This window comes from Gymnogyps californianus, chromosome Z (genome assembly GCF_018139145.2).
Source record: "Gymnogyps californianus isolate 813 chromosome Z, ASM1813914v2, whole genome shotgun sequence".
Classification (NCBI taxonomy): domain Eukaryota; kingdom Metazoa; phylum Chordata; class Aves; order Accipitriformes; family Cathartidae; genus Gymnogyps; species Gymnogyps californianus.
In genome coordinates this window covers 1,264,967-1,277,980 of record NC_059500.1, presented here as the reverse complement: position 1 = coordinate 1,277,980, position 13,014 = coordinate 1,264,967, and the positions used below count along the sequence as shown (strand labels likewise).

At 40.2% G+C, this 13,014-nt stretch overlaps 1 protein-coding gene across 2 annotated transcripts in view; it reads right to left on the bottom strand.

Annotated features, from left to right (window-relative positions):
- MCTP1 (multiple C2 and transmembrane domain containing 1) overlaps window positions 1-13,014 on the bottom strand; it is a 285,660-nt gene that overhangs the window by 97,516 nt on the left and 175,130 nt on the right. For both annotated transcript variants that reach the window (XM_050912970.1, XM_050912971.1), the window contains 4 exons: window positions 3,190-3,292; window positions 948-1,050; window positions 482-583; window positions 72-146 (listed from right to left, as the gene is read on the bottom strand). In XM_050912970.1, coding sequence (XP_050768927.1) covers window positions 72-146; window positions 482-583; window positions 948-1,050; window positions 3,190-3,292 — 383 coding nt within the window. The remainder of the gene's footprint in view (window positions 1-71; window positions 147-481; window positions 584-947; window positions 1,051-3,189; window positions 3,293-13,014) is intronic.

Below are 13,014 nucleotides of genomic sequence, written 5' to 3'. Positions count from 1 at the left end.
TACCAGATATTTGGATGTGCACACTTGATATTAAGGCTTTCGGAAAGGATTAGTGTTTCCTTACTCTTTACCTGTTTAGACAGTCTGTTCTCCTCTTCAATGTACTTCTCTTCTTTGGGCATTAAGGTTCGTATGCTGGCTTTCACCTGCGCATTAAAATGTGTGTCAATATTTCAAGCTTACTTGCTCCTTACTAATAACACATGCTTCAATTTGCAAAAATTACTAAGTTTCAAAGTCATGGCTGCCAAGCCCGCGACACGTAGAGGCCCGAGTTCCTGCTCCTTACATTAGCAGCAATAGCAGCAGCAGCAGCAACAAAAAGAGTGGGTGTGCCAGGCAGTGGCAGAAGAGTATTCTGTAGTATACATCAAGGTTTAGAGAAAATGAGGAATGACAGAAATTCTCTACAAATCAGGAACAAAAGCTTTCATGGAACTGAACTCTTTAGCAGTACAAAAAAGCCAAAGTTAAGACTTACAGCATTAAAAATCACATCTATTTCAAGATAGATGACCCCCTTTGTTGGCCCTGTCAGCTCCTTGTTTTTCAAGACGTAGGCTTTCTGTTCACCATTTTGAATCTGCAGGAAAAGGACATGACAGCCGTCTGTCTCGCGGTCTCCGCTGAATACACCCCCCCGGTGACCCCTGACCCCCAGCTGCTGAAACTGACAGAGAACCCAAAACAACTGTGGCAAGTCTGACAAGTACCTGTTCATTACCAGGACCGAGTCTGTCAGGAAAAATTAACTATCATGGGATTCAACACGGCCGTGAATTGACTATGTTAAAATTTTAGTGTTCTTATTACAGACCTTGGTTGAGAAATGACAGACACGGAGCCGCAAATCTTTTTTTTTCCTGGTCCGTCCGTCGTGTCTCCCCCCCCCCGCCCCTCTTCAGCAGGAAAAATTCAGAGCGGTATGTCAGGTGAATGAAACTTACAGACAGCAACGGTATAGCAACTTTGCCTAGAAAGTCAGCGCTCCGATCGCGGTCTTCGTCATAAACTGTCACTTCAAGCACCGAGTGGATGTCTTTAATATTGCTGCAAAGGGAGACGCACACACAGAAGAGAGAAGAAGTCACCTACACCAGCGGGTACCAAGGACAAAAGCGTGAAAGGTTAGCAAAAACAGATACCCGTCTATTTTTCCAAGCTATGGCAGAGAACGGAACTTAAGTAAACGAGGCATCCCTCCCTATAACCGAAATGCTTCCTAAGGGCTGCAGCGATCGCTCGCTCTCGCTGCGCGGCTTTCCCAGCAGAAGTTTTCCAAAGGATGTTGCTTTAAATCTCCTACCTGGGGTTTGCGCCGCATGAGCTGCAAGGACAGCCAGCGCAGAGCAGCGCTGGGGGATTTACAGCCGCGAGCAGCAGGACTGAGAGCCTTTGCAGACTGTCCCTTAAACACTGCTATCCTTGCAGCAATTCTTACTGCAAACACTGTGAAATCTGTAGGTTTGTAAACGAAAACAATTACGAGCTACACGAGCACATCCTTGCACTGAGAACAAGCTCTTTAATTCTGAAATGCTTGCTTAATTACAAATATACAACAGTCATTACAACAAGTTAGGAACAAGCAATACGAAACGATGCATTTTTCAGCTACTACTGGTTTTTGCCTGCGAGCTATTAAACACTCCACCACCACGCACAACAAATGTCACTGTACATTGTAAACTCTCAAGTGAAAAATTCACGTTCCTTATTCAGAGAAAAAAACAGAATTGTTTGAGAGAACTCATCTTTGATCAAATGGCTGATTCAGGAAATACGAATTCAAGCAAAGCAGTTTAACTTCAGTAAAATATACGCCTCCAGATGAAACTGGATTGCTAGCCCAAAATTAATTATCAAATCTGAGGACAAACAAAACAGTCAATGCAAATATACATAGAAGAGAGGTGAAAACTCTCCTTGAAGGCCTTTTGAGTTTTTTTATTTGATTCCTGATTAGTCTTTTGTCCTCTACAAAACCAGGCAATTTCTTATGCAGAGAACACTGTCGAGCAGTAGCGGTTGATTAGTTATTGGCTCTATTTGTAGATAATTAAAAATAAATTAATGAAGAATTTAGCGTGGTTTTGCAGATACATAAATGAGAACTACGTTAATAAGCTAATGAGAAGTACAACTGTTGTGAGATTTCTTCTTTTGTTCTGAGTTCTTTCCTGAGACCTCACTGCAGGGCAAGAAAAGCTACAGATGCCAAATATATGAATGACACATTTAGGGGGGGCAGGGAAAGAAAATTAAAATCAGACTGAGTTTTGAGATCAAGGGCAAAATATAGCATTTTAATTTATGGTAAAGTGAAGTAAGTGTACACAAAGCTGAAGCTTCCACTGGTTTTGCAGTGGATTGTTAGCTGATGTCAGTAGCAGAGGAACCTGCAACTGATCAGTTTTCTACTCATTGGTGTCACATAACAGATAGAGAGAAGCAGGGAGAAAAATAAGGCAACTGAGCAAGACAAATAACAGGAACATTTTGTTTGTGGAAGACTTTCTTCTATTTTGTCAGAGCCTTTTACTGTCTTCAAAATAACAGAAGGATAAAAAAACCCATCCGCATCACTTCCCAATAAACTAAATGTTTAAGACTGCATTTTACCCAATAGCAGCATTGTACTAGTATGATACTAGATGGTATTGTGAGAAGTGCAGTTGGGAAATGGAAAGAACAAGTGGAAAGTATCTGATCATAATTCAGAGAAGTATGAATGCATTTAAAATTCCTTCCTTTATATAGTTATCTAACGTTTATTACAGTCAACAACCACATTTTAATGAAGGTCGTAATCACAACATCCTTTTTTCCACCCAAAACTTCAGGGCCAAATCCAGTGTGATGGATTTGGCCCTTGAAACTCTGACTGAAGCTGGCAGGAGTCTGGCGTGCGTAGCATTACTCATACTTGGTTTCCAAGAAACAGACCTTGCTTTTTTACCTTTAAAATGGTACCTCTTCTTTAATTTTTTTCATGTTTTTAATCCTCAAAAAAGTATTCAGCTGCTTGCTTTAGAGATATCAGTATGTCATCACTATCTTTCTTCAGAATCAGCAGTAGGTATCTTTGATTCACATGTACATCCCCTTCAAAACACCTCCCCCTAAAAAAAAAAAACCAAACCCCAACCCCCCCCAACCCCCCAACACTCACAAAATCCAAACACCTACAATGTGAAGATTTTGTTCCATTCTGGATTGAGGTTCTTGTAGATGGTATGTGTCAGCAGTCTGTCATTGTTCAATTCAACTACACAAAATGGGTCACTTTTACCTATAAGAGAAAATTTGGAACAAAATTTATGAACTAAGAAAACCCAACATGAGCAAGGTTTAAATAAAAATTAGTTGTTTTTTTTTTTTCTTTTCCTAAGCTGCATTGTAATTCTCTCAGGAATTAATTCAGGGAAGTCCTATGGTCTGCATTATATTCAAGATGATCATAACAGGCTGTTCATCTCCGTAATCCTAAAAGAACATCTTTTTTGTCTTAAAAAAAAAAAAGAAAAGAAAAGAAAAAAAATCACTATACAGACTTTTCTGATGAAAAAACAGCATGTTCCTAAAAGGTGCCAAGCGCCCTTCTGAGAGCGCTAAGAGAACTTTACTTTAATGGTGCCAATCCTACATTGGCTGTAATGATAACATAATTAGAGCATTCTGATATGTAGGAAATGTATTATTCCATATTATTTGTAATAACATAGCACCTATGATGCTTATCCAAAGATTACTATGCCCTACATGTTTCACGCTGTACAAATCCTCTCCCCAAAATCAAACAGCCTTAAAGACAGTCTCAGATAAAAGCCTAACACCAGAGAAAATGGGCAAGTACAATTAAACAATGAGACAGTATCAGCTGGAATGATGGGCTGTAGTCTCAGCACAGCAGAAGCTCAAACGTGGTTGAGATTTTTGTATACATTAAAGCACAATGAAGTAGCTTTGCATATATTTACAAGAAGGTCCCTCAGCATGAAAGCCACCACAGGAGAAAGTATGAAGATGCTGCTTTGAAAATGTAATATGTAGATAATGGAAGCGGTATCCTAGACTGGACATGGAAGCTGATTTTTTTTTTTAAGCGAAGAAAAAGAATGGGGAAAGGAAGCGTGTGTGTGGGTGCCCCTGAATGTGAAATAAGCAGCTTATAGCCAATGACTGTAGATGAGCAGTGCTTAGATACCAAGCAAAGAGCAAGAAAAATCATCCCGACTGAAAGTTTAGGGGGATGACATGAAACTCATACTAAGCTTTTTCTTAGATACCCACGAGGCCAAGGTTTGTATTTGGAAAGAGAAGAAGGAAAGTAGACACCTGAATCTCATGCTTAACAACAGTTTGCTTGTGTAAAAAAGGAGCTCTCTGAAGAGGGCAGAAGCAAAAGAAGGGAAGATTGGTATCTCCAGGGTTTCGGGGCAACCCTGAAATTTCCTGGAAGCGTAAGAAGGTATTGCAAGGAAGATCTGAGGAACAGCTATGATGGGAGGAGCAGTAATGAAAATATGAGGAGCATGGTGAGAAGACAGTTGCAATGAAGAGGCAATAAAGGGAAGAAATCACAGTGTGGAGTAAATTATTTAACTCTTCTTTCAAATTATGACAGTAATGACAACCACTATAAATGCTGGCCAAGACAGAGAGATGCTATCCCTCCTACCTATTTTGATTTCCTTCAGTAATCGAGGAGAACAACATTTGCCTTTGGCACAGAATACAAGTGTATGCATTACTTTCATGTAAGGCTACAAATACATAAGTAGAAAGCTGTAGAATAAACTGCTGGTCCCAGAACACACAGGAACTTTGTCTGATGGAAATTAACAACTGAGTTGCATACTACAGAGTGGCTCATTCTTGTCTCTGGACTTTCTTTGGACAGCAAAGTGTTTGAAAGTCACTGAGTGTTGGCATTGGCCTTCTACAATCAAATCTAGCACACTAAGCAATTGTATTTCACAATGTCTTCAATAATTCCGTAATGCTTTGTCGTGCATTATAAGAAGCCATAAATTGAGTAGCTCAATGGGGCTACATTAATGATATTAGGGAGGCATGTAATTTGTTTCATACCTTACACAAATGACAATGAAATCAATATTTAGACAAAGCTGTCCAGGGGTCACATCTCCCAAACTGCAGTATTGATTCAGACTACATCAGAGGTTAATGTGCATATTATTAACTTTAATGATAAAGAATAATTGTTTTAAACACATTGTGAATTACAGTTAGAGTTGATGTTTACCTTCTCTAGAACACAATATACCGCTGAATCTTTCCCATTAAACTTGAAAAATGATTAATGCATTAGTCAGCAGAGATGGATATATCGCACATCTCAATGTCTTCCTACTTCAAAAGCCTAAAAGGTGGTAGGAAACTTAAACATATTTATTTAGGTTCTTTAGACTTCAGTATTTGAGAAAGAAACACCCGGAAGATAGTTAAAACAAGGCAGAACTGACACAGCAGGTGAGCTAGATGATACTACTTTATCTCCTCTTTTAAAGTATCATCAATCATATTTGCATATGATGGTACAATGCAATTTGTGCTTATTAATCGTACACAGACACAGGAAAATGCACTGCAGTGTCTAAAAGCCACCTTCTGTAAACAAAGAGAAAGTATTTACTACATTCATTTATTTTCTGCATCTGTTGACATGCACTTTTCAATGACTCTCCTAATAGATTTATATGGATATCAATCCACTTAAGAAAGCTAAATATGTAACATCAATCACAGAGGTCCTCGATCAAACCAAAGACCAACGGTTCAGAAATAAAAAAATCCCCCTCTCACACTCAACATTTCATGTCTGCTCCCCCCTGTAACTTGAAAACAGTTCGAGACCAAATTTGACAAAAGGAAACACTGGGAAATGGTACAAGAGAAGGCCCAAATATCATGGTTGACAAGTAGAAGTTTCCCGGCTATGAACATCTCTACTAATGAATACTGTTTTTACCATATGAGGAGGCTAGGAAGTTCCCATATGCAAAGCCCTTCACCATCACCTATGGGCACTTCTTCCATATGCTAAAACACTCATAACCAAGCTGGGTATCTGAAAGGCAACACTCTTCGCTGACGTGCTAAACATATGGTATGTGCAAACGTTATTTGGATACCAACCCAAATAAGCGAACACGATCCAGAAAGATAAAGCCAGAGCAACGTACAAGTACTTGGTGAAACTCACATCCATCTGTCATCTTTCAAGTTCTCATTATTAGAAAGAATAACTGCAATCTTAACTCTCACTGACAGCCATGGCAACCTGCTGCATTGCAAGAGTGTTCAAAATAATGGGATCATTCCCAATGAAAGCCTTAAGAGAACACTAAAATATTAAAAGACATCGTCCTTAGGTCTTCTTGGTCTCTAGGAGGACCAAGGAAATCCGGGAACTTATAACGTATATTCATTACTACATTATTCAAAACCAGTACCTTAAGCACAACTCTAACCAAGGCAGCCTCAGACAACTTCTGTCTAGTTGATGCAACTAGCAATTTCAAACAAGAGATAGATAAATGGTTTTCCTCATTTTTATATAAAAGAACCACACATGTTCAGAAAAGTATGTGCTGTTCATCTAGCAATTCTAAAAGTACACTTAAAAACCTTCGATTAGACTTGTGCTGCCTAAGCTCAACTGCATCATTCTAAATTGTGTTGTCATCACAAGTATGCCTTTCACTACAGACTAAATCACGACTGTCATATATCACCGTATATCACCTGTCATATGTCAAGAAATTCAACCCAAATCCCTGTGTCTACTGAGGATCTTCCAATTAGCTCCCTGCTCCGTGCCTTTCGTAGGCCTCCAGCTACTGTTCCAGTGACTTTAGAAGTACTTAACTCTATTGATCACGAGGACATCCACAAACTTTTGAATACAGCCCTAAACGTGTGCTCAGTGCTGTGCAAGGTTAAGACGACCACCACCTGCTTCAGGCACTTGCACATTAAAAGCACACTCCCAGCACCACCGAAACCAGCACTTACAATTTTGAGTAATCCCATGACCTCAGTGGGACTAACCACTATTACACCTAGCACTGTTTGAAGCAATTCATGATACAAGTAGGTAGTAAAAACCAGTGGAGTACACCTTCCAACCTACTGAAATCAGACCTGCAGTAAACCTCAATAAGAAGTAAAACAAATCTCATTAATCCATTCTGTTGCTGTAACGTCTCATGCTTTCTGGACTCTACTTGTACAGTCCTAACGGCTCCTGAAATGACAGAAATAAAGTACTAATTCACATAATACACATAATAATCTGGAAGGGAAAGCAGCTTCTCTTTTGACGGACCTCCCTCATCTTTTTTTCCCCTTTACCCATTACAGACCTGGACTACCTGAGAATGTTCCCTAGAAGGAATTCTACTTTGTAATGTAAGCTACCACTGAAAAAAATTAAAGAACTACTTATCTTTTGAAGCTTCCCATTTTATTCATCATGCCACACATTGCATCTAGTTTGACAGACATCCTTGTTGTGCTATGCTGTATTGCATTTAATCGTTAGACAGTCGGCAAGACCAGAACACAAACTGAGATTACTTTACTTAGATCTAAGTAAAGTATTTTACTTCAAGCAGCACTGTATCCCTGACATTGCACGCTATACACACATTAATTAAAATGTTAGTCTTTTACTTGTCACCTTACTTCTCAGAACTACCGCATGCCCCTGGATGAACTGTACACCTATCAACTGAAACCAACCCAACTCTACAGCAGTGGTTAAGCTGCAAGAGAGGCTAACCAGGAACTAGAGAGGTCTCATATGTTATTCGCTTCAAAACTCAAAGTCCCCCACAGCCCAGGAATTCTTTCATAATAGAAGTAAAGTCAGTTCGGAGCTCAGATTCACTATCTGGATCTCAGAAGGTTGGCCACTGGAACAACTTTTTTCTCCTGCAAGTATATAAATTGCACTTTTTCATCACAGAAGAGAGACCGAAACAGTGACAATTTTTAATTGCTTCTCAAAATATTTAGAAAATCAGAACAACAAAACCTCAACCTCCACACAATTTTAGCTTCTGGATTTTCTTCTCAAGTTGCTACAGCACCACATCGCCTAACAGTTTGGCTGCGTTTTTCACTTGGAAAAGTTTGGGAAAAGCCCTTTCCATCAGTTCAAAGGCCACAGGACTTCCACATTCGTAGATCAGCTGGCTCGCTACGCTGGAACTCGTCAGCAAGCACCAAAGATGTCAGGTGGCTTGTGAACCCTTGTGAACTGATGCTCTAGGGTTGGTGGACTGGTCTCAGACACATGCCACTGCAGCCCATCTTCCAGGCTGGAGGTGAGCTCGACTCTGCCCAGTCTAGCGGGCAGCTAAAACAACAAAACACTGGGCGTCATCTCAAATTCAACTCCGAAAGCACTGCTTTTTCACAAGAGACTGAATAACATGTGACCAATTCAGATGTAAGTATCTTTTGTTTGTATAAATATGAACTTTACCTAAATATTAGAGCTGTCAAACTGCTATACAATATAGTTCCTATTTCTGGGCAAGTTAAACAGATATGTCCTTCAATGGTCCCTGAGGGGGAAGTTGCCCAATAAAAATTTTTGATTCTTGGTAGATTGTTTTCCCAGCAAAAATTCATTTTGAGGCACAGCAATTCTTCCAAACAGGGACTTCAATTCAACATAATTGCACTTTTGGACTCACTTTCTAGCTCCACTTGTACACAAAGCAGAGTTTTCCTTGATGAAAAGCTATCAAAGCTTAAATTTACATTTCTTGCTTGCCATGTTTTGTACAAGTTAAACTGTGATGTCCTTTCATTATAAAACTCTATTAAACACATGCATTTGTCTCCAGAAAACTGCATGTCATCTGCATATTATTTGGTTAATATTGTAAAAAAGGAGACTTTAGTAAACAAACATATGGAAACATCCATATTTTATGCAGTAAGATGATTGCCTGTTTTAGAGAGGAAAAAAACACCTGTGTACAGTCATAAACATCATGCTTTTCTGTTTTCAATCTTTGAAAATCCAGCCTGTAGGGAAGAAAATAAAAAATCAGAAAGACCATCAGTCACTGTAGAATGACTCTTTCTTTCTTGATCAGGGCTGCCATGGACTCTTACAAGGAACTACCATTGATGCAATTGCTTTTCAGAGTAGATGCAAGCCAAGAAGCATATGGCAGACCTACCTGTCCCCTGAAAAACTCATTGCACTTCGAGGACTAATTAGCAAGGGACAGCAGATAGCATGGGGATAGCTCCCCCTCAGCCCTGTGGAGATACTTCTACCATGGCTATAGAAAGCATGCATTGCTTCAGTATACGTCCAGAGACACAAATAATTTCCTAGTTTTGTGTCTTCAACAGTTTTCTCAAGAAAAGGAATCATGTGGCAGGCTAAATATAGATTGGCATTTAACACTTACCCGCCACTGATCAGTCTGTAAAGTTATATAAACTGACAGAAAGTCAACTCCAGCATTGGCTAGACCATGAACTGATTTTAAGCAAACAGCTAACTTTATTCTGAACTAAGTATCAGATGAAGTTTTACATTGTTCAAATTACATTATCAAAACTGAACTAGAATCACAAAGACTACTAAAAATGTTTTGGGTAGTTTAAAAATTTAATAAGAGATTTCAATTCCATTTCTACTTTTAAAAGTCAAGTTCACAAACCACAACTTCACAAAGTTCAACCAAGTTTAACGTGGTTATGAAAGCTGAAATATTGTCTGAATATTTCATAGGCTATTATAGTTCTCCCCTACTGCTGGCCATGCCTGTCCATTACAGATCTAAGTCCCCGCAGCCAAAAAAGGCCTTTATTTTTGGGGAAGACAAGACAGCCAGTTCATGACTCTGGGGGGCAGTGCCACTCATGCAGACGCTAATGTCACTAATGTTGTTCCAAGCTCCCTGCCAGCCAGCTGCTTGCAACAGAGCAGTCAGTCTGACCTTTGGCCAGGAGGAGGAATGGCTCAATAGCATGAGAAGCTGCCTTATCTAATGGATTAAGTACAGGACCCAAGCCAAATGCCAGCTTTGACAAGGACTTGCTCTGTCGGCCTTAGCCGAGTCAGTTAACCTTTCTTAGTTTTCCATCTTTAAAATGGAAATGATAATTCCTCTTTAACAGTGCTGCTGCAAACATGTTGCAATGGACCGATTCGGGCGATTCAGTGTAGTGCCACAATCGTGTTGAACTCATTTCCACAGAATGTTTACAGAAAAAAAAAAAGTTAATAATCACAAGTCATCCTTTCACTGTATATTTAATTCTAAATGCTACGGTTAACAAAAAATGTCTTTTAAATCCTAATTTTGCCATTAGTATCCTAAAACTGCTACTTACTTAAAAAAAAGTAGTTTTGCAGTACATGATATTGGACTGAGGTCTTTAGGCGACCTATACGATAGGACCAGGTGAGATTTTATCTACCATTGAATACTGCCCATCTAGTAGATTTCCATACTTTGTGAAGATAATTCAAGTGTATATTGAAATCCGGTTGCACTAATTGACAGAGCAAATTACTTTTGGAACCGTATTTCCAAAGGGCCTCTGAATTTATTCCTTCAATTTTACATGCATGGGCTTCCATACCTTTGTGAATTTAACGTTTGTGTACATCACTCTGACATTTCCTAGCATTTGAAGAACAATTTCAGAGACTATTTTTGCACATGTGGTATTAGGACATTTTAGTGGAACAGATTTTAGAAAACTCATTTACATTCTGCACATATAGCCATCCTGGTATCTTCATCCTACTTTCAAGGACTGTAATCAAAATTTTAACATGGAATTTTCTTAGAAGGGAGGCTGAATTCCAGACATAAAACTGAAAAAGAAGAAAAAAAAATTCTGCTTCATTTTCTATGCTTAGTTTCTGTTCCTCAGAGGAGGAGAAGCCTGAAAAGCTTTTGACTGTAAACCTAAATATCACCGAGCTCTGTAGTAAAATCTGCCTGATATACCAGGTTCTGAAATGATGGTACCCAAAAAAACCGCAGACAATTAATTAATAATGAGGTCAGAAATACAAATAAATTTACTTCTAATGAAGACTGGAGACACAGTAATCAAAGTGTTAAAAATTCATTTCATGCACATCTCATTTGCCTCTTAGCTGATATTTATCACATAATTCTGTGAGAAAGTAGAGGCCTAAGATGCTCCAGATAAATGTCTCAATTAATTGTACAGAGGTAGCCCTCTTTGAGCCGAACCAGAGCTGTGAGCTCTTTATTAAAAGCACTATTCTGTAGCCTGTAACCTTGTTCCTTGACTCCTCTCTAGTTTCCAATTTAAACAAGTCCCCATGCGGCCCGCTCTAAAGGGCTTTGTCTCCCTGTCATTGTTAAGAGAGCCGAGGCATCCTGGAAGTGTGAAATCAGACCTCATGAGCTGAACGGTTCCCCAGGGAACGCCGGACCGCGCAGAAGGTCAAAGTCATGGGCTGGACCATCTGAAAGCGTCTGATCGCCGGTCTGTGACACAGCAAGCGGGGTGGGGGCAGGGGGAGAGGGGAGCCAGGGGGCTAGAATTGAACACATCTTAATTAAAGCCCAAAGACAGCAAAACAAACTGTTTTCTGGGCAGGCCGTCACACGGAGCTTGGATTTTGCTCTGCTAATGAATCTGAGTTGCTAACTATTATTCCTTAAAATAACAGGACTTTCGCTGAAGTTGATCAAACCTGTGGCACATCTTTTCCCACCCTGCTTGCTTCTCGTCAATGAGGCGGCAGAGGTTTTGAATTTTATTTTGTGGTACAAGGCAAAGGAGGAATGCGTCTGCCCCAGTAAAGGAGACGCAAGCACTGCCTGCAAAGCCAGCAGCCTTCCACCACGACCCACCTACACCTAACTGTGCTGGGGAGGGAACACGCTTACCTGACTCTTGCCTAAACTGGCACTATGTCATGGTGAAGGGTCTCTGGCTTTCCAAAACTCATATGGTACGGGCTAGTTGAACAGAGTATGTATTAATTTCAGAGGCCAACTGGCACGATGAGTCCATTACACTTCACGTTTTACTGCACCATCAGAATATTTCTTCAGGTAAAAGGACGTCACTGCAGGCACACAGGCTGCTATGCCAGGGCTCCGCAAGCAGCCGAACCCTCGAGAAGGTCTGCCTGCCTTCCAAGGGCACCACAAGCGAGCAAAGACGTGGGGAAAGGGGAAAATACAACTTCTTTTAGCTGAGGATTTAGGGAGAAAACAGCCTCGCACCAAACAGCTAAAACACAATGGAAGATGTAAATGAAACTTTCTTCTCAGGAAAGTAAACACCACACACAATGTCTTTCCATTTGTTAATTATAGTTTCAAAAAAAACATATTAAAAAATATGTATCTTCCAGGAAGGGGTATTGGCTGTGACCACAATTTCCAACAGAACATAATTTTGCATTGGTGGAAGCCCTAAAATTGTGTTTTGACCATGGAAAGACGCCATTTGTCTGCGCGAAACATCCTCATAGACCCGGCAATTCTCTCAAAGGCCCTGCTCCTGGAAGACGCTCTATTTTTCAGCTCTCCCCAAAATCAAGGTGAGCTTTCAAGCACTGGCGGGGAATCTCTCAACCCCTCAGTGGTCCTCCCTTTCCTAGACTTCCTTGCAAGCGGGCTGAGTGAGAAGTCTCACTTTCTTCTTTTCTGGGTTATTTTTAAAACCTAGTTACGGCACGTTCGAGCAGTGCCCCATTTTCAAACTGGTAGTGCCTACTCGCTCCCCTGCCCACAACTTCACTGAAATTTCAACTCACCCTGGCATCTTCTTCAACACGTGTATGTGGGGGGGGGGGTTGTAAACTGAGGCCTGAACCACCACCCTTAATCTCTCTCTTTTAAAAAAAAAAAAAATCTGTACCAACCTTAACAATTTGAAGTGCACTGTCCAACACTGGGCTATTGAGACTGGAGAAAAACCTGCCCTCGACTATCAACAGTTTATTAGGGGCTT